Raw genomic sequence first — 26,453 nt, 5'->3', positions numbered from 1 at the left:
AAAGAACACTGAAATGTACACAACAACGGGAGAGTACAAGAGGAAAAAAAGAGACCTCCTCTCATGCTGTAGGACAGCACGGGAGCAGGAAACAAAAAAAACTCCTCTGCACAAAAAAAGCACATGAATAACCACAGCACAACATTATGAGAGACATGACAAGCCACAGGGTTGGGAAGGGGATATCATAACACAATCAACACAGTGTGCACATCTGATCTGGGACTGCTGCAAATTGCGCCGCCAGCTGACCCGATGTCCACATCATGGGGGAGGTAAGCATCGAAGACATTGGAAAGGGAGGGGGGATGAGTGAGTGCTTATCAGTGTAAGTGTATGTGTGTGCGTGTCCATAGTTTAGCTGAGACACTGTCCTTCGGCCTATCAGGCTAAGTAAACAGTCTACCAGCCAATCCAGGTGTCCTTGCATGGGATGGGAAGAATAGCCGTAACACAGACGTTATCTGGGAGAGATAATTTCGGCTCCAGCCTTGGGCCTGCAGCTGGCGCCATTATGGGGTCCGCAATCTCGATGTTGAATTTTGTAAATTTCCATGCGAGCAGCCCGGAGAATTTTCTGGCTGCCCTAACACTCCGACACTGGCCTCTCGATCTCCCTTTGGAGAGCCGCGAGCCTCCCCATGATGGTATCAAACTTCTGCTCCATGGTGTTGTCATTCCTTTGATTCTGAGACCTCACAGCTGCAGTGATCCGTTCCGCGATGTCTTCCAACTGTCGCTCAAGGGTCCCATTTTGAGCAGGCCTCTCTCTGATGTATCCCCCCATACGCTCAATGTTGTTGTTTTGAGCCTTCACAGCCGATGCGAGGGTCTCCAAGATTTTGACCATATTACGTTCGTTGTGAGAGGTCGCGCCTCGTCCCGTCGCTTCGATTCCAGCCGGCAGCTTTGGGGGGTTTGAACAGCCGGTTCCGCTCTCTTGTTTCTCTGATAAACCAGGGCTAAGCCAACTCCGATCAGCAAGAACCCTGTTATCACGGTTCCGAATAGATAGATATCTTCAGCATCCTCGATCGACAGTCCCGCCAGGCACACGACCCTCCAGGTCTGCCACCCATCCATCGTGTAACCGGCAGGGAAAGTCCCTCCAGGGCACTCAGGCTCTCCCGAGCCCAGGCTTCTCGTTGAGAAAATGGTGTCAATAGCATTCAGAGACCAGTTGATCAAATCCATAATTCTCTTTTAGGTTTTAGAGAACGGCTGTGTTAGTCTATTCCAGGGAAGTAATGCACATGAGACAAGACAAGGACATAGAGGCTAAGCAGGGAAGATAAGGGTGAGGAGGAGAGGAGAAAAGTGCGACCGCCTTCGCTGAGAGCCAAAGAGAAAGATCTCTTTTGGATGGACAGCTGGATCCTGCAGAAGCAGTCCATCTGCATCTTAAGGATAAAGGTCACTCTTTTGAGGATGCCAATGTTCACATTTTGGACAGAGAGGACAGATGGTTTGAAAGAGGAGTGAAAGAAGCCATTTACGACACGTCAACAAGACTACCTCCCATCTTCAGAACGCAGCAAGAATTTTTCTTCCTTTCTATGGAGAAACTGAGAAGCCAATAGGATTTTAGCTGAAACTTGCCCATAGTCCTGCTCCATCACTGCTCACTTCTACCTGTGTTGGTGCTGAGTGGACAGTCATACGCTGTGTCCCAATCCAGCGACCACACGCTTCGTAGTATGCACACTTCGCAGTACGCACACTTCGCGTACTACGAAAAGCTGAGAGACAGTGAGCTTCTCTGCTGTTACCTTCTGTAATGTTGGATGGAAAAAATGGAGCCAGAAGACTGTGGTCATGTCCAAATTCATGGGCTGCATCCTCCTGAGGACCCGGCCTTCGCGGTCCACGTGGGCTGGGTCCTCAGAAGGTCGGGTAGGCCGGAAGTAAACGGCTGTGTAATTGGACGGTCTAGCCTTCTGATCAGCATCACCGCTGTCTCGGTGGAGTTTAATAAACTCAGCCGTCTGCTCCTTGCTATCTAAAATATAACAGGACACTGGCATAAATTCTCGACCATCTCAAACTTCTGTTTAATCAGTTTTCTGTTTGACGTTTATTCAGCTGTGTAAAAACCAAGGAGGAACCCACCCGAGGGATTAATAAAGTTTTATTTTATCTAATCTAATCTAATAACTTTAATCTTAGCCAAACCAATTTACTCACGAACAAATAAAACACTGAAAAAAGCCAAACAATAACATTTTTAGGTTGTCTAAGTGACTTACATATTACGTTTAACCTGAGTAGCGAAAGTCTGCGGTGATCTGAAAATGATGTGCTGGGAGTTGTGCCGTTCTCGGCGGCTTCAGTGACCCTTGAGTTCTTGGCAAGCTATCGAGCTGGTGGGTAACAGACGTCTCCGAAAACGTTGAAGCACTTTTGCAAATGTGCGATATCTTGATAAACCAAGCAGATATTTGAAGTTTACACACCCACATTCTCGCCTGAAAATATGTTAAAAGTTTATTTTGTGACTCAGAAAGATTAATAAGAGTAATTTTAAAACTTTGCCGGAAACTGGAGTTTGTCAGGCCCACGCTATGAATTCTGGAATATGGTGGGCCATGAAGGACACACCCGACCCATCCTTCAAATTCGGGGAAAAGGAGGACGCATTTGTCGGCTGCATTCAGAGGAGTCTACGAATTTGGACAGCTTTCGGCGCGTCGCTGTGACGTAATCGGTCTACGAATGCGTCCTCGGGAGGATGCAGCCCATGAATTTGGACACGACCTGTATGTCCTACGTACGGCGGGTACTACGAAGTGCGGAAGTGAGAGGCTTGTGAAATGGGAGGGTCTAGCCTTCGCCGCGCTGCTCAGGTTGCCTAGCAACCAGGATACTAACCATAAAAAACGTTTCATACAGAATTGTTTGACAGAAATGAAGGAGAAAAATTTTTCTTTTGTTCGTTCATTTTTTTATGACATCACTTTGATTAGTTGAGGATCTGAGGCTGAGACCACGGGACTGTAAAACATGATTGTTGGGCTTCATTTCTGTACTGAACAGTCATTTTAAGATTATTTAGTAAATAACAATTAGCTTATGTTGTTCATGAGACTAAAATCATCTCACTGTGGTAATGTAAATATAATATGGCCAATATTAAAGTTATTGTCACATTATTACGATATATTACAGCAGTGAGCTTGAACTACTCTTGGTGGCGCTGTCACTTGGTGTTCGCTCTCTCTGCGGTAGAGTATCACTTCCTGTTCGTGCTCAAACAGGGTGGTGTTCTTGAGTAGCTTATCTGCTTAGTGATTTATTTAGATACATTCTTTCTTCATAGTATAATCTTCACATGTTTCATCCGAAGCACACTTTCTGTGTAGTCACTCCCGAATTTATAGCCAAAGTATTCACTCACTGTGTCTTTACTGTTTCGCTAGCTTAGCTTAGCTTGTAGCCAACTCGCTAGCAGCATGGCCTCTTCACCTGTCCCTCCTGCACTTTGCTGCTCATTGTGACAGATCACGAATTTAGAAGATCATCATTTAGCCTGGAGAAATAGTTTGTTGCTTTATAAGAAAGCCCTCCGCAAAGCCAGAACATCTTACTATTCATCATCTTAGAAATATGGTATCTAACCAGATTCTTACTCTGGATGGCATTACCTTGGCCTCCAGTAATGCTGGGAGGAACCTTGGAGTCATTTTTGACCAGGACATGTCCTTCAACGCACATATTAAACAAATATGTAAGGCTTCTTTCTTCCATTTGTGCAACATCTCTCAAGTTAGAAATATCCTGTCTCAGAGTGATGCTGAAAAACTGTTCATGCATTTATTACTTCCAGGCTGGACAACTGTAATTCATTATTATCAGGATGTCCTAAAAACTCGCTGAAAAGCCTTTAGCTAATCCAAAATGCTGCAGCAAGAGTACTGACAGGGACTCGAGAGAGCATATTTCTCCTGTTTTGGCTTCCCTTCATTGGCTTCCTGTTAAATCCAGAATTGAATTCAAAATCCTGCTCCTCACATACAAGGTCTTAAATAATCAGGCCCCATCTTATCTTAATGACCTTGTAGTACCATATCACCCTATTAGAGCACTTCGCTCTCGCTCTGCAGGCCTACTTGTTGTTCCTAGAGTATTTAAAAGTAGAATGGGAGGGAGAGCCTTCAGTTTTCAGGCCCCTCTTCTGTGGAACCAGCTTCCAGTTTGGATTCAGGAGACAGACACTATCTCTACTTTTAAGATTAGGCTTCAAACTTTCCTTTTTGCTAAAGCATATAGTTAGGGCTGGACCAGGTGACCCTGAATCCTCCCTTAGTTATGCTGCAATAGACGTAGGCTGCTGGGTAGGGATGGGTATTGATAAGATTTTAACGATTCCGATTCCATTTTCAATTCTGTTTAACGATTCGATTCTTTATCGATTCTCTTATCGATTCCTTTTTTTAAAAAAAGGAGAACACTAAGGTTGATTAGCTTAGAACTTTGTTTTATATCTTCTCTTTGAACAAGATAGAAATTTAGGAGTAACATGGCCTTACAAACCCAACAGTGAGATCTTAAGAGATCCAGCGTATGGATATTCAATGGGGTGTCACAGGGTCCCCGGAAAAAAATTGTAAATGTAAAATAAAATAAATATTCTTCTGTAGCAATAACAAAGTATAACATAAATTATTCTGTAGCAATTACACAAGAATATCCAGTAATCTCCCTGCCTACAATTAAACACATTCACTTACCGAAAATCGGGGGCACCTACTGTGGCAAATGCCTTTTACCACAAACTTAGTCACTGCTCGGTGACATTCTGGCCTGAAAGGAGACGCTACCGGTAGACTGCAGCGAAAACTGCCAGCATCTGAGCCAGCCAGACTCTGTCTGTCTCTCTCATCATGGTCACCTAAATGCACAGTAATGGCAGGTTTTGTAATAAGGCAGATCGCGCTAACATAATATGCACTGTTAGTTGATTATTTACCTGCCGCATTAACGGGAGAAGACGTGCAAACGTTACCGGTGCTGCTGGGTTGAGATTCACGAGTCCGGAGCGGAATTAAAAACACGACATTCATTTAAGGTTATCGCGTGTTTTGTGAGCAAATGCTTTTGCATATTCGTAGTGTTTCGTCCCTTAAATGAAATATCTACTTTGCAAGTATTGCAAGTTGCCCTGTTGCCATCCGTTCTCGTAAAGTGTGACCAAACTTTTTAGCGTTTGAGCCGCCATGTTTCCTGCCAGGTAAATGACGCTCCACAACGTGGTGACGTCATTCGGGGCGACTGGAATCGATAAGGGAATCGTTTGGAAAAATGGCAAACAATTCCAAGGAATTGAAACAGTGGGAACCGGTTCTCAACAAGAACCGGTTTTCGATACCCATCCCTACTGCTGGGGGATTCCCATGATGCATTGAGTTTTTCCTTTCCAGTCACCTTTCTCACTCAGTATGTGTTAATAGACCTCTCTGCATTAAATCATATGTGTTATTAACCTCTGTCTCTCTTCCACAGCATGTCTTTCATACTGTTTTCCTTCTTTCACCCCAACCGGTTGCAGCAGATGGCCCCACCCCTCCCTGAGCCTGGTTCTGCCGGAGGTCTCTTCCTGTTAAAAGGGAGTTTTTCTTTCCCACTGTCGCCAAAGTGCTTGCTCATAGGGGGTCATATGATTGTTGGGCTTTTCTCTGTATCTATTATTGTGCAATATAAAGTGCCTTGAGGTGACTGCTGTTGTGATTGGGTGCTGTATAAATAAAATTGAATTGAATTGAACTCTGTGTCAAATACTGAGCTTCAGTAAAGATTCAAGTTGCAGTTATTTATATTTCCAATCACATTAAATCTTCACTCAAAGACAAATATCTTTGACAGTGTATATATAGATGTATTAGATATAACACAAATATTTTTTGTTTAATATGTTGGCATTACTAAATTTGGCTCAATGCTTACATATATGTGTAAAAAGAAAATGTATGAGCTGTGATAACTGTTTCTGATAGAATGAAGAGTAGACTGATATATTAAATATTCCTTTATTGGGTGAGAAAATCAGACCATGTCATAACTGCTTTAAGTCACACAGAATAGATATCAGAGCCTTAAACAGGCTGACTTCTGCTAAATGGGTCAAACTGGGCAGAAAGTCTACAAACACATAACATCCTTATAGAATATGATGTAACACTATAGATCAACTTACCTCAGAATATATAAAGCATATAAACAATTACAGCAATATGATGCAACAAACACAGCAGTACTACTAATCCAAAATACTCAAAGCTTCATAGAACTGAAACAAACATTTATTTTTAGGTCCATTCTGCTGCTGATACATACTTTAGGTTTCTGAATATTAAACTTGTTGCTGCCTTTCATAGTGTGTAACTTGAAGGCCCTGAGTACTTTCTCCCACACTGAAAACACTGGGATGATAACATCATTTGAACATATGATGATAATAAGACTGATTCAGGACAGACAATTAGTTATGTTAAACTTTCCTAGCAGTCCTTCACAAACAGGGAACAGCCTGTCTATTCTCTCCATCTGTCAGCTGCTGCTGGCTCTTCCTCCTCCTCTTCCTCACACACTGCTGAGTTTGTCCTGGTGGATCATCAGGGGTGCAAAGCCTCACAGATGATGTGCAGCAGTGGGTCCCTCAGTCTGTCCTCACTCTGGACACTTGCAGTTGTCACACATGGAAATCAAATGTGTGATAAGCTGCAGGATTCAAACACAAGTGTAACTTATAAATACATGTTCATACTTTTATTCCACAATCAGAGAGAAAGAAACAGAGAGAGAGTGCAGGACAGACAGACAGGTGACAGTCTCAGGTGTATACACTGCTACAAACAGCACAAGAGAAGGAGGATTTAGTGTTTGTGTTATTACGAGTGCTAAACAAGAAGAGTTCCAGATGGTCCAGTGGACACATGTGTGACTCCTGTGATTAAAGCATCTTTCTTTCAGCTTAACGAGTGAACCGTCAGCTCGTTCAAACACACGTTAAAGTCCGTTTGGCTCGACACCACCGAACAGAGGCAGCAATATAACATAGCTAACATTAACAGTGCAGTGAATCCTGCTTGTGCCGTGATATTCAGGACTGCAAACCGAGCAGCATCACTGACTTTCAGCTTGTTGTGTTTGTGGATATATGACTGACTTTAATTATCCATAAAATCATCACATTCTCTGTAAGTTTAAGGTCAACTGTTGGATGGCGTATATGTTAAAGGCTTTAAAACCAAGTAAACGCTGAAAGTACAAACATCACTAATGTCACATAACTTTGCCGACATGTGGCCTACAGTAATGTTTTAATGTTCTTCATTATTAAACATTCGCACATGAAATTTCCCCTTGTGGGACTAATAAAGGTATATCAAATCAAATAAATAAGTGATATGATATTCAGTACTTACTTTTGACAGTTTATTCTTCGTCCGCTCTGCTTCAGCGTCTGCCGTATTTTTTGGCAAAATTATCCACACCCATCGCCGTGCTATGAATTGTGGGATATATGGGACCACGAAGCGTACACCGGACCACGCTTCAAATTTGGGGAAATCAACGGCGCATACATTCGAGTACACGTCGAATTGGGACAGCCGTCGTCGCGTCGCTGTGACGTAATAGGTCTCAAAATGCGTACTCCGAAGCGTGCGGTCGCTGGATTGGGACACAGCCAGGGACACACTTTTGTTATCTAACAGGATTAAAGTGGTTAACATTGTTAGTTTTGATTGTATGAGCTAAGGGTAGAGCTCTGGGAAGTATTAAATATTAATAGACGACCATGAAGTGTGGAAACGTTCATGGACAATTTATAACCAATAGATATGTCCCATGTGTGTGTTCATGTTAGTTCATGTTACTTAATGTGCTTCACTGCAGTTAAACTAAACTTAACTAACCTCGGCTAGCTTTGTTAGCTGTTTACATCTGTTTGCTTCTCTCCTACACTCGCATGTTAATACAGTTGGATTCAAACTAAATCTGTTATAATGGACATATTTTTCTGTTCTTGTTGTCAGTCAACAGAATAACTAATACTAATAACCAATTGTAATGTGGCCCATAAATTAGAGGTTTAACAGCTAACACCGCTAGTTCGATTGGCAGCTACTCTGAAATTCAGATTTCCGTAACTGTGACATCGTCGGATGTGTTAAAAACAAAGACTAATTCAGAGTTAGTTAAAAGCGAACTCATTGCTCAGAGAGAAAAAAGCCACAGCGTCTCATTCAAGTCTGTATCTGCAGGCATCCACCTCTAAAGTCTGACATCATTTCTGGGTCCAAACTTTTCTTCTGTTCCAAACTCAAATGGCACCGTGACATCACTGAGAGTTAAAAACAGTCCAAATTCATTCATCTCCAATAAAATGTTCAGTGTGGCTGTTCCCACTGGTGTTAAAACAAAGTTTAACATCCAGGTGTCTTTTCTTTGTGCTCCTTGGTTCCCAGGTTATTTCAGAGTCTGTTCCTAGTTCTTCACTTCATAGTTCTTTATTCTAGTTTTCAGTTTTAGCTCCTTGTAGGAGCCTAGATAAAGCTTGTGGAGTTTATAATTTGGCTTAATGATTCAAACTATAAAGTTATGACTCACTGGCTTAGAGTTGTTTTATATTGGAAGGAATATTTACAGATTGACATATTAAGAATAATGGAATAAGTTCATAGTTTGATTGCTTGCACTTAAAAAGTGTGCTTTTATTTCTATAGTCTGGCAGAGACTGTCAGGATCCTGGGTCTCCTGACCCAGCGTTTTTAGTTCTTTGTGATTTTTGTATTTTGTACTCGTGTGATTTATTCTATGGTTTCTAGTTTTGATCCCTTGCCCTTCATGTTTCTCTGTGCCCCCTCTGTTCTGTGTAAAGTCCGGGTTTCTTGGTCTGTGTCTTCGCATGTTTTGAGTTTCTTGTGTTTTCTGTCACTCTGTATTGTGACTTATGTTTTCATGGTTGGTCTTTTGTTACTCCCTCGAGTCTAGTTTCTTGTGTTCCAGGATTTCCCTCTGTGTATTATTTATCATCTCTAGTCTTTTGGTTCTTTGCCTTATGGTTATGTCTCTGTGTTTCTTAGTTGCTCTGTCTCCACTGTGTCAAGCTTGTGTCTCAGTGTTGTACTTCCTGTTTTACTTTGAAGGTCTGTCTCATGTGAATGTGTCCTGCTTTGCTTCCTTGTCTCGTCAGTTCTGATTTCTCCCAGCTGTGCCCTCCTTCTGTGTCTCATTCCCTCATTATTCCCCAGTGTATTTAAGCCCTCTGTTTCTCTGTGTCAGTGTTGTGTCCCTCATGCTGTGTGGATCTCACTGTGAGTTTAGGTTGTTATTTCCCAGTTTAGTTTAGCATGCTTTTCCCCTGCCAGCAAATAAAGCTGAGTATTTTGAGTTCATCCCTCGAGTCTGAGTGCCTGCATTTTGGGTCCAACTCCTGCCTGCCACACAGTGCTTCCTGACAGAGACAGGAAGTGAGGAGAGTGAAGCCATGAAGGGTTTTGACCTCTCAATCTCTCTGCATCTGTTTTAAGTCTTTGATAATTGTGGATTCAGGTATCCTGAACCCATCTTTGGACATTTGTACGTAAATATTTTAAAACTCTATCAAAGACTCCTGATGTGGATGTTTGCAGAAGGAAAAGAGGGACAGAGTGGAGAATCGAGCTGAGGCTTCATTCACTGCAAACCTACAGTTATGTTTTCTTATTCCTAGTGTTTGCATGTTCACAGCTGAAATAAAGCTGCCTCTGTGACTTCATCCTGTTGTGTTTGGGTCCAATCCTGCCTGCCACACAGTGCTACAGGACAAAGTCTAATATTTTTATCTTTTTAATGAATCTGTGGTCATATTTATCCAGGAAAACACAAACATGTAAAGGAGCTCATCACAGTTTTGTTACCTCATTGCTCCAGGTTTATCACTGAAGTTTGGATGGGGATGTGACCTCTGACCTCTGCAGACACAAACATGTTTTATTCAATTATAAATTCTCTGATAGTCATTGCAACAGCTGTGATCACACAGACTGCAGATAATGCAGCTGTTTCCTGTCAGTAACAGTCCTCTTAGATTAGAGTACAGCTTTTTACAAGAAAACAAATGTCCCTGAATGGAACAGTGAGAAACAGGCTGTGATAGCTGCTGTTAGGAGCGCTCATGTGTTTGCAGTTAGATGAGGAGATGTTACCATCATGGACATGTGTACAAATCCTGCAGCATCACGTGGCACAAACACTTTGTGTTCCTCTGAAAGCAACAGGAAGTTCAGTAATAAAGGCGGGTTGGAGACGTGACTGTGATAGTTCTCCTTCATCCAGCTGTTACACACATCTGGGCTCACACGACGAGCCTTTGTCCAATAATGCAGCTGCTCTCTGAACACTTTTCTGAAGAGGAGCTGCACAAAGCTTTGTTTGCTTTCCAGAGCAGCGCCTCATCCTCTAAAGTCAAACTAACCACTGCTTGCATCTGTTTCTATCATAGTTTAGGATCCAGATGTGTGAGGTCTAAATTTACACCTGTGATTAAAATAAATAGTTAAAAACAGCCAATTCTGTCCAAATGTGTCTTAAAACCAGATAAAATGACAGTTACAGCTGAGCCTGTGTGTCCTTGGAGACACTGCTCTCCTTTTTTTTTTTTTTTGCCTGTCCCATTTGGTTCTTTAGCCGTCAGACTTGTTATCTGAAGACCAACAATGGATCATTGCCAAATGGATCATCACGGCCTTGCCGTATTGGTCCATTTGATCTACCTTTGTTGTTATTTATTTTATTTTATTTTCAGTTGTTACACAAGGGACAGACATATCTGAGGGATAGGAAAGGGAGAAAGAAAGATGAAGGAAAAGAAAAACAGAAGGGAAAAGGGACAGTGAGAAAGAGCACTTAAAAAGAGAAAGAAGAGAAAAAAAAATCTCCTGGATCACCTGTTGAGAGAAAAGAAGAGAAAACAAGCAAAATAAACAGAGCAACATACTAAACACAACACAATCACGTTACTCAAGCTGAGTGTAGTAAGCAGTAAATACTAAATATTGAATGTTGTTGTGTAGCAAGCAGGACCGACAGCGCACAATGTGCTTGGAAATAGCAGCTAATAAAGGTGTAGTTTATGTCTATGAACAGTGAACACCCGTGTGCACATGAGACACTGCTCTCCTGCAGAGATGCATTTTAGAAACCAGGAAACATCAAAATCATTAAAATCAGAGAACTCATGTTACTAACAGCTCACCTCTCTGCAGCAGACGCCTGATGAACTTTAAAATAAATGACGCGATGTTCAGACCGGTCACTCTTACAGGACACAGAGCTGGGTGGAGGTCCAGGTGGGTTCCTGTGAATAATGATGGAGCAGTGATGTGAGTGCTGAGCTGTGACATGGAGAAGAGTCATGGACAGTTAGAGATGGTCATCTCACCTCTGAGCTTTGGTCTGGCTCTCATGTTCCCCACACAGAGTGCTTTTAGAGGGAGGGACTCCCTCCTCTCTGTCCTCACACTGATCCATGCTGCTCAATTCAGCTCACACACACTTTCTACCTTCACCTGCAGAGGAAACACAAATCATTCATGTGCACATCAACTGAGAGCTGCAGAGGTCGTGTCTGATGTGTTGGACTAACATCCATCTGATACACAGCTTTCATCAGTTCACTACAAAAAGTGTCACAGAGTTGAGTTCAGCCTCCAAATCCTCCATTACTGTAGTCCTACAAAGCAGCAGGTCAAACATGGCTGCAGGGAGCAGTGCTATGTCAGTAACAATGTCCAAGACCAAGCTGACTGCTTACAGAGTTTATACTCTAACTGGTAGCTGCTCTGCTGGCTAAGCTAACTCATGTTAAAGGTCAAAGTAAAGAAATGACGTGATGCTGCTGGGAGTGACGTCACACATCGGCAGCATTTAGTTTTTCACCATATATTTAATCTGCTCCTATCACCTCTGTTTGCCTCTGACAACAAGAACATTTAGCCAAGAGTTTATTAACTTAGTCAAAATTATGAACAGCTCCTGCTCAGCTCCAGGGGCTCTCCTAGGGGGAGAGGTGAAGGTGCCTCTATGTCTCTAATATCCTCTCAGTGTTAGGATGGTGAATGAATGAGTTTTGTGCAGTTCCAGCAGAGACACTATTGATTGTGTCTGAAGTGACAAACATGAACTAAATGCAGTGAAGCTGCTGTTTGTCTGAGTGTAATCAAATGTCTCAGGAAGGTCACTGCACAGGAACATTTACATCTTTCCTCTTTTATTTAAGGCTGAACCCTCTCTGAAGTCAACAGCATAATTTTACACAGTTTTAGAGTTGCACATTTCTAGCAGGAAGTGATCTGAAGTCTGAATCCTCAAACCCTAAGAACGTGGTGGTCACAGGGATCATACTTGCCAACCTTGAGACCTCAGAATTAGGGAGACATTAAAAAGGGTCTTTGAGGGGGGAGGTGACACATAGGTACAAAACACTTGAATTTTACAGTGTTTATTTATTGGACAAAATAAGTTAAATGTCACCATGATTATTGTCCAGCCGGAAACAGCAGGGGTGTCCAAATTCATCCTCAGGAGGATGCAGGCTATGAATCGGGAGAAATTCAGGAGAATGCTGGCTCCGAGAGATTTTCGGGAGGGGCACTGAAATCTGGGATTCTCCCGGAAAAATTGGGGTGCTTGGCATGTATGTATGTGGTTAACGTGGGACAACACCACTTTACTCCAAGAAATGTAAAGATAGTGATTCTCCCAAACTTGATTCTGTTCATCTGGACGTAGCGTTTTGTGGGAGAAACGTTTCGTCACTCACTCGTCACTCATCCAAGTGAAGAAGTCACTTGGATGAGTGACAAAACGTTTCTCCCACAAAACTACGTCCAGATGAACAGAATCAAGTTTTGGAGATTTACTTTCCTGGATGATTGAGAATGCATCAAGACATAAAGATAGTGATTAAACAAACTAACCTGAAGGCTGCACATAGGGCTGTGCGATATGACCAAAATCTCATATCCCGATATAAGACATCTATCGTCCAGATAACGATATAAATCACAAAATTGTAACATTTTCTGTAAATTCTGTGAATCTCGGGCAGCTGTCTTGCGGGAAGTGTTTCTAGCTGCGCGTCATGTAGCTGGAGTCAAGTGTTTTAACCGATGCATGAAACGATGCATTTTAGACATAAGTTGTAAAAGCGCCGTTTTCTTTGTGAGTATTTATTACACGGCGTGCTGCGGGGAAAAGCCTGTTCTAACGTTTGAGTCTAAGGTTCATTTTTTAGCACCTGGCGGTTCTTTTTTACTTCTCATCCGTCTGCTCTTTCACCTGATTAAGTTTATTTTGAAAAGTCTCAACAGGATCTTGAGCTTTATTGTGAAAGGTTTATGTGGAACATAAACAAGCGGACACGCGATGCTGTTACCGTCGTTGTTGCTAATGACAACACATAAAAAACAGGCGCTTGTCCGTCCATAGTGTGGTTATATAAAATATAAGAGAAAGAGAGAACTTTAAGAAATGAAAATAGCCACTACAGTGACCATCAAATCGATGAAAAAATATTGCTGTAAACAGTTTATTTTGCGACACCACGAAACAAATGACAGCGTAAGATGAAACGATAGACGTTTTTATATCGTCATCTGATATATATCGTTATATTGAACAGCCCTAGCTGCACAGGTTCAAAAATGCACTACAGAGGCAGATTAAATATCAAAATAACTTCATGAAATATAGTTAAACACTGAATTATAAGCAAACTGCAGCCTGAGTCACAATAAAGCTGACTGAAACAAAAAGAACCCAAAGTGCTGTGGAAAACAACCAGAGAGGTCCCACAGCCACTGGTTTACCCTCAGTCACTGCAATACAAACACAACAAACATGTCAAAAGTCAAAAAAATAAATTAAAATAGGAAACTTAGAAGTCTAAAAGTCTAGTCCTCACTACTGTTTTAAATCAAAGAAAATAAAAGTTCGCAGAAGAGTGAGTTACTCTGCGCAGTGAAGCGTGATGATCAATTACTCCTGGCTCAAACTACACACTACTGTTATTGGATTATGACCAAGCATCCTCTTTTTTTGCACTTGTTGACTTTTTTGGATAGTAATGAGTCTCCTCTCTGTCCTCATAAACCAAACGGCCCTCTCACTATGACGTTACAGGTCTGTGTTCCTACACTGGTTAGCAGCTACTGCTGCTAGCATCCAACCATATGCTGGAGGAAACTGTCACATGAGTCACATGAGTCACATGAGTCACATGACTCTCTGTGGGTGGAAACATCTGCTCCTGTTTGAGCTGTGACTCCTTGTGACTTTTTTGTTTGTTTGTTTTTTAATTAGACTTTTATGTGTTTAATCTGCATCTAAATTGATAAATAATAAGCTATTAAACCACCTGGGACCTCTCTGTGAGTCTGTGAATATCCACAGTATCTCTGAGTTCGCGCCATTACCCCGATTCATAGCGGAAGCCGTTTTTTTACTTCCGCTTGCGCTGTTGTTGACAGTTGCGGGGTTACACCTTCACCGTTGATAAATATTTCTCTCACTGCAGTTTCTTTTAGTAAATGGCAACACATCGAAGGTGGATACACAGTAGAGATGTTTTAAAAAGCAGCGAGGACAGTTCAGTTGCAGTTCCCCACCCGTCACTTCTCATGGAGTGGGTAGACGACATGAAACTATGGCCCGATGTTAGCTACATCGACATTATTAATTACCTTGTATTTTCCGAAGGTGTTGGTGATGAGGAATTACATAATTACAAGAGCACCGAGGCGTATAATTACCTGCACAGCAACAAAATTGATAAAGTACTGCTCAACAAACAAGGCGACTCTATTTTTCTTAAAGCAGCTGTAGAGCCGAGCCAGAGCGTTAATCAAGCAAAACACTTAGCATGGGTAATGCTAAGAGAAAGTGGAGTAGTGGAGTCGGCTGTTCCTGTATCGCCGGATTAGGGAGATCATGTAGTCATGCGGCTGCTATTCTGTGGAAGGTATATCACTTATCTGGATATCACAATGTTTAAATCACTGAAACAGAAACTGGTCAAAGGCTGTGATTAAGGAGTCACGCTACTGCCATCTAGCCAAGTATTACGTGGAGCACTGTTTACATGTGAAAGCCACTCGTTAACTTTGTGTAGGCTGTATGCTGTACAATCACACGAAGATAAAATATATAAAAAAATAAAAGACTGCACATTAAGGGCAAATTTACAAGACAAGAAAAACTGTAGTTATAAGAAGTGACACAGGGTAGTATAATACATGTTTGTTATATTGTTTATAAGGGATATTTCACTGTTATTTTATCATTGCATCAGAATCATCCAACAAGCATTTATTGAAGTTAGTGATATTACATTAAGGTTGTATTACAGTGATTGTTATAATTAGGATAACTATAATCTTCTATTTAACATCCAGCAACATCCAGCACACTGCAACTAGGAAACACCAGGGAACACTTAATTAAGGCACAATACACAATATATAGGTGAATTGATTTTGCCTCTTCACCACATATGACAGTGGATACTGTAGCTCACTTTGGAGAAACACTTTGCTGCTTTATAAGAAAGTCCTCAGCAAAGCCAGAATATCTTACTATTCATCACTGATTGAAGAAAATAAGAACAACCCCAGGTTTCTCTTCATCACTGTATTCCTGTAAGATGGCGCCGGTGAGGTCGGCTGCCGTCACGACTGCTCCGACCACCTTTTCTTTGTTCTTGTTTTTTAAGTTAGTTTTCAGCGTTCTTAAATCGTCAAATTCATCACCATTGGGTACATTAGGTATGACAGTGACACTCTTGTTTCTATTGGTATACAATGTACTCACAATTCGAAGTTTCTAACTCCGGATGCGAGCTGGCCGAGTGAGATCTTGAGGGAGAACAAAGGACGCGACGCGAAGCGGCGGCCTCGAGGGAAACGAGCCGGCCACAGGAACAGGCTGAGAGCTCGTGCACACCGCACACCTCTGCCTAGCATCCTGCTTGCCAACGTCCAGTCACTGGAGAACAAGCTTGATGACCTCAGGGCCAGGATAAGGTTCCAGAGAGACATTTGGGACTTCAATCTCCTCTGCTTCACCGAGACATGGCTGAACCCAGCGGTGCCGGACCACGCCATCCAGCCGGCCGAGTTCTTCTCGGTTCACCGCATGGACAGGACGCGGGACTCGGGGAAGTCAAGGGGAGGCGGCGTGTGCTTAATGGTGAACAACAATTGGTGCAACAGTGCTAACGTTGTTCCTCTCACACGCTCCTGCACACCAAATCTGGAACTACTGTCCATCATGTGTCGTCCTTTTTATCTACCTCGAGAGTTTACATCGGTCATTATAAGTGCCGTTTATATACCACCACAAGCGGACACGGACACCGCCTTATGCGAGCTGCATGAGGCTCTCACCCGGCACCAGACACAACACCGGGATGCCGCGCTTATTGTGACGGGGGACTTCAATAGTGCCAACCTCAAACGCGCAGCGCCGAACTTTCATCAACATATCACCTGCCCCACCAGGGGTGAAAGGACACTGGACCACTGCTACACTTCGGTCAAGGACGGCTACAAGGCACAATCTCGCCCTCCGTTTGGCAAATCCGATCATGCCGCCATCTTCCTCATACCAAAATACAAACAAAGGCTGGACTCACGACGGGGGACATGGACCCGTACAAAGCCGCGTCATATGACGTGCGGAAGGCGGTGAAAGAGGCGAAGCAGTGCTACGGGAGGAAACTGGAGTCACAACTCCAACAGAGTGACTCTAGGAGCCTGCGGCGGGGACTAAGGACAATAACGGATTATAAAGCACCAACAACCGGTATGACGAACGCGGACGCGACTCTGGCAGACGAGCTGAACACTTTCTATGCTCGCTTCGAGGCTGCAGCTAAGGACTCCAACGATGCTAGCGCTAGCGGCGCTAACGGCTGCAGACAGGAAGAGACTGCCAACACCGGAAAAGTGCTCGTCATCTCCGAGCATGACGTGAGGAGAGCCTTCAAGAGAGTGAACACCAGGAAAGCAGCAGGACCAGACGGCATTCCAGGTCGTATCCTCAGAGACTGCGCAGACCAGCTAGCACCTGTGTTCACTGAGATATTCAACATCTCTTTATCTCAGTCAGTGATCCCCACATGCTTCAAGGAGTCCATCATTGTTCCTGTCCCGAAGAAACCCCACCCTGCTTCTCTCAATGACTATCGCCCTGTAGCCCTCACCTCAGTAGTGATGAAGTGCTTTGAACGCCTGGTCAGAGACTTCATCATTTCTTCACTACCAGACACACTGGACCCACTACAGTTCGCTTACCGTCCAAATCGTTCCACAGACGATGCCATCTCTCATCTCCTCCACACATCACTCACTCACTTGGACACTAGAAGGGGGAATTATGTTAAAATGCTCTTCATTGACTACAGCTCTGCATTTAATACCATAATTCCCTCCACACTCACCACCAGTGTTGGTCAAGTTACTTGAAAAAAGTAATCAGTTACTAATTACTGATTACTTCCCCCAAAAAGTAATCCCGTTACTTTACTGATTACTTATTTTCAAAAGTAATTAATTACTTAGTTACTTAGTTACTTAGTTACTTTTTAAAAACACGATTTACAACCTGAATAGGTGATAAAACGATAGATCTTTCAGCCCAATTCTACTTTTTCTGCATAATCCATCATACAAAATGTAATCAAATGGAAAAGTCTCTTTTTAAAACTTTAAATCTTTTAACTTTATGCATCAAGCAAAAACTTAATTATATGCAACATTCTCTGACTGGAAGAAATTAGTTTAACATTTAAACCTATTTTCTGCACATTCCAGCATATAAAATAAAATATTTTTTTGTATTTACACTCACTCTTTCAAATAAATGCAAGTAAAACACAGCAGAAAATAAATAAAATCAAAGACTAGCGGTTTTGTTGCTCTATTTTCACCTATAAAGCAGGAGTGGGTTAGGCGGAGGTTTACCCTGGTGCAGGTGTGCCGCAGCGGTCAGTTGAAGACTCCGCGAGTTTCTCTGTGAATTTCCCATTACGTCGTAGCGCACTCGCTGCTTGCTTGGAAGTTTAGGGGTTTTTTTCGCTGTAAAAAGAAGTTTTCTTCCCACGCACAACGGACACTAATGTTTTTGTCACTTTTTATGGAATCAAACTCAAAATAAGGTCAGTACTTCCACGCTTTGAACGCTGCATGCTCATACTCTCTCCCGCACTCGATATATTATGATCTGCACACAGCTGTTGTCACGAACGTCGCACTCGCTTACGTCACTTTCATGAGACATTCTCGCAAAAAATCACGGTTTTAGTAACGCAGTAATGCAGCGTTTCTACGTGAAAGTAACGGTAATCTAATTACCGTTTTTGCAATAGTAATCCCTTACATTACTCGTTACTTGAAAAAAGTAATCAGATTACAGTAACGCGTTACAAGTAACACGTTACTGCCCATCTCTGCTCACCACCAATCTGGAGCACCTGGGACTCAGCTCATCTATGTGTCAGTGGATCTCCAACTTCCTAACTGGCAGACCACAGGCAGTAAAGATGGGCGGACATGTCTCAGCCTCCACCACTCTCAGCACTGGAGCCCCCCAGGGGTGTGTTCTGAGCCCTCTGCTGTACTCTTTGTACACATGTGACTGTGCGGCCACTACCAGCTCCACCACCATCATCAAGTTTGCTGACAACCCCGTCGTGGTGGGCCTGATCTCTGACAACAACGAGACGGCCTACTTGAAGGAGGTTAGGAATCTGGAGAACTGGTGTCAGAGGAACAACCTCCTTCTAAACGTCAGCAAAACAAAGGAGTTGATAGTGGACTTCAGTACTAAGCAGGAGAGGAACTACCAGACCCCTGTCATCAACGAGTGCCCAGTGGAGAGAGTGGATAGCTTCAAATACCTCGGAGTTCACATCACGCAGGACCTGTCATGGTCCTGTCACATCAACACCGTGGTGAAAAAGGCCCGACAGCGTCTCTACCACCTCAGACGCTTGAGAGACTTCCGACTGCCCTCCAAGGTGCTCAGGAACTTTTACTCATGCACCATAGAAAGCACCCTGACGGGAAACATCTTAACCTGGTTCGGAAACAGCACCATGCAGGACAGACGAGCTCTACAGAGGGTTGTGCGATCAGCTGAGCGCACCATCCGCTCCGAGCTCCCTGACCTGCACTCAATCTACAGCAGGCGGTGCTGGACCAAGGCCAGGAAGATCGTGATGGACCTCAGCCATCCCAACAACGGACTGTTCTCTCTGTTGAGGTCAGGGAAGCAATTCCGCTCCCTGAAGACCAACACAGAGAGACTGAGGAGGAGCTTCTTCCCGCAGGCGATACAGTCTCTCAACCACACCACCACATAGAACGGACCCACACATATGGTTCTTACACACACACTGGACAGTCTGGACTTTGCTTACACTCAATCACTTTAAGCATATTTGCACTGCACAAGACACAATGTGGTTTGCACAACACTGGACATTATATTTCTTATATTTCTTCATTTCCATTTAATATTTGTACAGCTGCTGCTACTGTATATTGTATATATATTTATATTATATTTCCTCATACATTCTTATTATTTCCATACTGTTCATTTTGTTGTACAGTTACTTTATTTTCAACTTTAATTCATATATATTTTATCTTATTCTTTCCCAGTTAAATTTACCCTTCATTCTAATTTGTATTGTATTGTGTATTTTGTTGTACAGATATTCTATTTTCAACTTAAATTCAGATATATTATCTTACTCGTTCCCAGTTAAATTTACCCTTCATTCTAATTTGTGGTGTACAGTTATTTTATTTTCAACTCTAATTCATATATATTCTATTTTATTCCTTCCTAGTTAAATTCACCCCTTTTAATTTTCATATTTATTTCCTATTTTATTCATAGCCTTTTCTTTTTTCTTTTTTTTCTTTAGGTCACGAGCAGTTGTATAAGGCATTTCACTGCATATTGTACTGTGTATGACTGTGTATGTGACAAATAAAATTTGAATTTGAATTTTTTAGTCAGGCTGACAAAAAGTCATCTGGAGCTCCCTGACTCCTCCGTCAGACTTCTGTTTGCTGATTTTTCATCAGCGTTCAACACTCTGCAGCCTCATATCCTGGCCACTAAGCTCTCCACCTGATTTCACCTGGATGATCAGCTGATCCTGTTGATATTGGACTTTTTGACCAACAGGACTCAGATAGTTCGGGTCAACTACTCTCTTTCCGGTCTGCATTCCACCTCCATGGGCTTCCCCAGGGCTGTGTGGTCTCCCCCCTGCTCTTTATCCTCTACACTGATGACTGCAGATCAACACAACCCAACTGTCACCTCATAAAATATGCTGACGACACAGTTCTCCTGTCACTGCTGTCAGGCTACTCACAACACCACGGGCCCGCTCTGCAGGAGTTTGTAGAGTGGTGTGACAGCTCCAAACTTGAACTGCACGTGAGCAAAACCAAAGAGATGGTGGTGACCTTCTCCAGTAGGCAGAGGGATCTGGCTGCTTTAGTCACCACCACCATCCACCGGAATCCAGTGGAGATAGTTGAGGGGTACAAATACCTGGGAACCATCTTTGACAACCTCCTGAAATTCTCTGCCAACACTGAGGAGATTCTCAGGAGGTGCCACCAACGGCTATACCTCCTAAGGAAACTCAACTCCTTTGGAGTCAGCACACCCATCATGATGACTTTTTACGATGCCTTCCTGGAAAGCACCATGACCTTCTCCATCAGCTGCTGGTTCCACTCCCTCAGCCTTCATACAGGAACAGACTGCAGCACACTGCATCAGTGTGCTTTAAAAACATCGGCCTGCCTGTCAGAACTCTGGCACAGGTTTTCAGCCAACAGGCCCTCAGACAGGCAGCCAAAATCATCAATGACCCCTCTCACATTCTTCACCCCGCATGTCAATGGCTCCCCTTTGGGCGACGCCTCCGCTGCATTTCCTGCAGGACTGAGAGGAGGAGCGCCACCTTTGTCCCCAAAGCCACTCTGATTTTTAACTCCAGCCGATAAGAACATTTTCCACACCAATAAACATTAACTACTCTACACTCTTTTTATACTGCCAACACTTTATTCACTTTTAGTCACTTACAGTTATTTATTCCCCTCCAGTCACTTTAATTTAAAAACTGTGTAATTTTAAAATGGTTTATACTGTATATTATGTGTATTTATTATGTCTTATCTTCAACGTATGCTGCTCGGTTGTTTGTTAATTGCCCCTTGGGGAGAAATAAAGTCTTCTGATCTGATCTAATAATCGGCTATGTACCACAAGCCTTCAAGCTGGCTGTAGTTAAACCTTTACTTAAAAAGCATCTCTAGACCCAGCAGTCTTAGCTAATTAAAGGCCAATCTCCAACCTTCCTTTCATATCAAACATCCTTGAAAGAGTAGTTGTCAAACAGCTAACAGATCATCTGCAGAGGAATGGCTTATTTGAAGAGTTTCAGTCAGGTTTCAGAGCTCATCATAGCACAGAAACAGCTTTAGTGAAGGTTACAAATGATCTTCTTATGGCCTCTGACAGTGGACTCATCTCTGTGCTTGTCCTGCTAGACCTTAGTGCAGCGTTCGATACTGTTGATCATAATATCCTATTAGAGTGAAGATAAGATAAGATAAGATAAGATAACCTGTATTAGTCCCACACGTGGGAAATTTGTTTTGTCACAGCAGGAAGTGGACAGTGCAAAAGTTATATAGCAAAAAATAGAATACAATATTGTACACAACTGTACAGAATAGAATAAAAATAATAAGTCCCGAGGTGTTAATCACCCCTGCTGAGATTTTCACAGGTCGTCAGCTTGTTTCTCCCCCAGCTTTTGTTGTGCAAACCACCCATTATCCTTGAGGCCTGGCACATTTGCATTTGCTCACTCAGAGTTGCTCAGATCCAAGGCAGGCCAAACCTCTGTTACAACTTTCAGAAATGCCTGGTAGAAATGCTTCAACTTACTCATGAGATTTTGACCACATTTCTTGCAGAAGTCACAGCTATACTGAATGCACGGCCGTTGTTGCCAGCTGCAAGACATGCTTGGTAGGGGACAGCTGTTCTTGTTCTTGTACTTGTACTTGGTAGGGAACAGCTGTCACTACCAAGGTTCGTTGTCCATTCACACAGTATATTGCAACCAAGCCAGACAAATTTGAGATCAAGTTCTGGATGGCCACAGATTTGGACACCAAATATGTCTGGAGTGCATCTCCTTACTTGGGAAAAGACCCCAGTCGTCAGAAGGGAGAGAGGCTGGCAGAGAACGTGGTCATGAAACTGATGGAGCCGTTTTTGGATGATGGGAGAAATGTCACAACGGACAATTTCTTTACTTCACTGTCACACAGACTGCTGCAGCGCAAAACAACGTTACTGGGCACGGTGAATAAAGTCCGGCGAGAACTTCCTCAACTTGCAAAAGATAATGCAAAGCGAGAGGTATTTTCCACTTCAGTGCTTAGAAGTGGCAGTGTCTCCTTGACAATTTATGCACCTAAAAAAAACAAGACTGGTATAGAAAGTGCACTATACAAACAATCTGGAAACATAAATATGGACACGTGTATTCAAAAATATTGAATACACACACACCTGAGGACAGTCAGGAAAAATGGGTGAAGAACTTTTCAGACCGGAATCTCACTGAACCTGAAAAGAACGTATTAGCCAAAGGACTCAATTTTGCCATTTCTCCACAGCAGTTGCCCATAGTGGACCTCATCACAGCCACAGAAACTGCCATACGGGTCAACAAATTATCACAGACAGAAGCAGAACAGATCAGGATGAAAGTCTCAGCCACCCTCTCCAGTGCCAAAGTCCCTCCGTCTAACCTCACATTACAAGAAAAGAAGGCCGTCGCTTCCCTGAGCAAAGACCACAACATCACTATATTACCAGCCGATAAGGGAAGGTGCACCGTGGTCCTAAACACAACGGATTACCACACAAAGATCACTACTCTCCTCAGTGACAACAATACCTACGAAGCCTTAAAGAGAGACCCCACAAGCAGCTACAAAAAGAAAGTTATAGCTTGCCTTCAAGACCTTGAAAGGGACAAAATCATCGACCGCCTTACATATCACCGCCTTTACCCAGGAGATGCCATACCCTGCATCTACGGACTTCCTAAGATCCACAAGGAAGGTATCCCTCTCAGACCCATTGTCAGTAGCATAAATTCAGCCACCTACAACATCTCGAAACACCTTGCTACCATCCTTGCACCTCTGGTGGGGAACACCCCACACCACATCAAGAACTCCACCGACTTCACTGACAAGGTCCAGAAACTTACCCTGGAGCCAGATGAAACCATGGTGTCCTTTGATGTAGTCTCCCTCTTCACCCACTACGGAGGCAGTGGAGACTGTCAGAAAATGACTACAAGAAGACAGCTCCTTGGAAGACAGGACCAACTTCACACCCGATCAGATCTGCACACTGTTATACCTCTGCCTTACCACAACATACTTCAAATACAACGAAGGCTTCTACAGACAAAAACATGGCTGCGCCATGGGCTCCCCTGTGTCACCTATTGTAGCCAACCTTTACATGGAGGAAGTGGAAAGGAAGGCTCTTGGCTCTTTTAAAGGAAGAGTACCCAGCCACTGGTACAGATATGTGGACGACACCTGGGTCAAAATCAATATACAGGAAGTGGAATCCTTCACTGCGCACATTAACGCCGTGGATAAAAACATCAAGTTCACCAGGGAAGACACAAAGGACAACTGCTTGCCTTTCCTGGACTGCGCTGTGCACATTGAAGAGAATGGCAACCTCAACATTGAAGTTTACCGGAAGCCCACACACACAGACCAGTACCTCCTCTTTGACTCCCATCACCCTCTGGAACATAAACTTTGAGTAATCAGGACCCTACACCACCGGGCAGAACATGTTCCCTCTAAGCCTGAAGGGAAAAAGAAGGAACACACACATGTAAAGGAAGCACTTAAAACATGTGGCTATCCTAATTGGGCGTTTATAAAGTCAGCAAAGATGCACAGAAAAGAAGATCAGACACCAGCGAGGGAGGATAAGAAGGACAGACGCAACAACATTGCCATCCCCTATGTAGCCGGTGTATCAGAGAAACTCAGGAGGGTTTTCTCCAAGCATGACATCCCAGTGTACTTCAGACCCAGCAACACACTCAGACAGAAACTGGTTCACCCGAAAGACAAAACTCCTAAACACAAACTTAACAATGTGGTGTATGCTGTACAGTGCAACGAGGAATGCCCAGACCTCTACATCGGAGAGACCAAACAGCCACTTCACAAGCGCATGGCACAACATAGAAGAGCCACCTCCACGGGACAAGACTCAGCAGTCCATCTGCATCTAAAGGACAAAGGTCACTCTTTCGAGGATGCCAACGTTCACATTTTGGACAGAGAGGACAGATGGTTTGAAAGAGGAGTGAAAGAAGCCATTTACGTCTACTGTGAGCGACCATCTTTGAACAGAGGCGGGGGTTTACGACACCAACTGTCTGCCATCTATAATCCAGTTTTGAGATCCTTCCCAGATGCCTTAACGCCCACTCACATTCTGGGCCATCTGACCTCAGGAAATCACATGATAGGGTGGGGCCAGGTTTCACAATGAGCTCACCCGAAACTCTGGCTGATTGGGACCCACACCCGCTTTCACACCTTGGCTCATGTGATTAGGTAGAGGATCATCAGGGGGTCCTTTGTCCCTCTTTGGGGGGAAACTCCCACTGGGTTTAAATCTGGGACTCTCCACCACTGATCCTTAGAACTGAAGAAGCTTCTCGGATGAGAGGTGAAACGTCTTCAAGCAACTTAAAGAAGTCCAGACGCTTTTCTTTCCAAGCTCCTTAGACTACAATGACCTGGATGACTGAGAACCTTCACAGACAATACACACACACACACATATATATACATATATATATATATATATATATATATATATATATATATATATATATATATATATACACACACACACACACACAACATACATACATATATAAATATATGCACAACTCAGTGTATGTATGTTTATGGCATGCAATGTAGTGACAAGGATTGACAAGAACTAATATTGCATATGAGAAATATTGCACATAGAAAGCACCATGGTGTATTGTACGCTGCAGGTAAGGAAGGAAAGTAGCCTTGCAGGGAAGAAAGACTTAAATCTCTCATGGTTGGGGGTTGGGGGAGGGTGTGTTTGCACAACAAAAGCAGGAGAACAATAGAGCTGAAGACCTGTGAAATCTCAGCGGGGGTGCCAAGAGGTGTTAAGGTCGCCTGCGCAAATTTCCGCAGGCTAGTAAATCTAGTAAATCTAGTAGTAGGGACTTGCACCAGGGAAAAAAGGCTCAGTAATTCTAGTGTTAATGACCTTGTAGTACCATATCACCCTATTAGAGCACTTCGCTCTCGCTCTGCAGGCCTACTTGTTGTTCCTAGAGTATTTAAAAGTAGAATGGGAGGCAGAGCCTTCAGTTTTCAGGCCCCTCTTCTGTGGAACCAGCTTCCAGTTTGGATTCAGGAGACAGACACTATCTCTATATTAGAGTGAATTGTTAAATGTTTGTCATTTTTATGCTTACCATCTCTACAAAAGGAATTTCACTGTCCCCCTCCCCAGATTCTCGAGGTTCTGGGTGGGGGACTGTAGTCTTTTATTGCAGGCAACATCCTTGTGAAGGTCTTTTTGATGTAAGCTTCCTGCCCAGCAGGAGGTCTCACACACACACACACACACACACGCACACACGCACACACGCACACACGCACACTCTTACTTACATATAGAAGTTCACACATATACATACAATGCCTTAGAACCATGTGGGCGTTGCTTTGCTGTGTTTTGTGTGAACAGTCTCTCAATAAAAGGCAGCGAGAGGAGGCCATCGTTGGGGTCATTTTGGTGCTGGACAGAGACAGGCCTCCCTTGCGCAAGTAATCGATCGATCGCTGACTGTCTTGTTTTCTTTCATGATGAATAAGTCTCTAGAACTATTGGGGTTTGTGAACACCGACCCAACACTCTACTTTTAAGATTAGGCTTTAAACTTTCCTTTTTGCTAAAGCATATAGTTAGGGCTGGACCAGGTGACCCTGAATTCTCCCTTAGTTATGCTGCAATAGACGTAGGCACGTAATGTACTTCAGACTGGGAGATTGGCAAAATGTCTAAATAGGATGGTGATTAGGGGAATTGGAGCTGCGTAACACAGCAAGGATACATTGGGAATAAGAAGACAGTGGAAGTAAGACTCAACACAAGAAAGAGACAACTATCTACAAATCAGGACACATTAACTATGATATTAAAAATGACATGATGGCATAGTCCTTGGTCAGTGCCATCTTACAAATATCAGG

General features: G+C 43.2%; 1 protein-coding gene and 1 pseudogene across 1 annotated transcript in view; one reads left to right on the top strand and one right to left on the bottom strand.

Moving 5' to 3' along the window:
* LOC134620409 (NACHT, LRR and PYD domains-containing protein 12-like) overlaps positions 1-850 on the bottom strand; it is a 365,684-nt gene extending 364,834 nt beyond the window's left edge. Inside the window, exon 1 of the mRNA XM_063466576.1 lies at positions 592-850. Within this exon, the coding sequence (XP_063322646.1) occupies positions 592-850 (259 nt within the window). The remainder of the gene's footprint in view (positions 1-591) is intronic.
* Positions 851-22,673: 21,823 nt separating this feature from the next.
* Positions 22,674-24,603, top strand: LOC135932582 (uncharacterized; annotated as a pseudogene).
* The last annotated feature ends 1,850 nt before the right edge of the window (positions 24,604-26,453 follow it).

The sequence above is a fragment of the Pelmatolapia mariae genome, linkage group LG3_W, assembly GCF_036321145.2.
Source record: "Pelmatolapia mariae isolate MD_Pm_ZW linkage group LG3_W, Pm_UMD_F_2, whole genome shotgun sequence".
Lineage (NCBI taxonomy): Eukaryota > Metazoa > Chordata > Actinopteri > Cichliformes > Cichlidae > Pelmatolapia > Pelmatolapia mariae.
The sequence above is the reverse complement of the archived record's forward strand: the minus strand, read 5'-3'. Positions and strand labels throughout refer to the sequence as shown.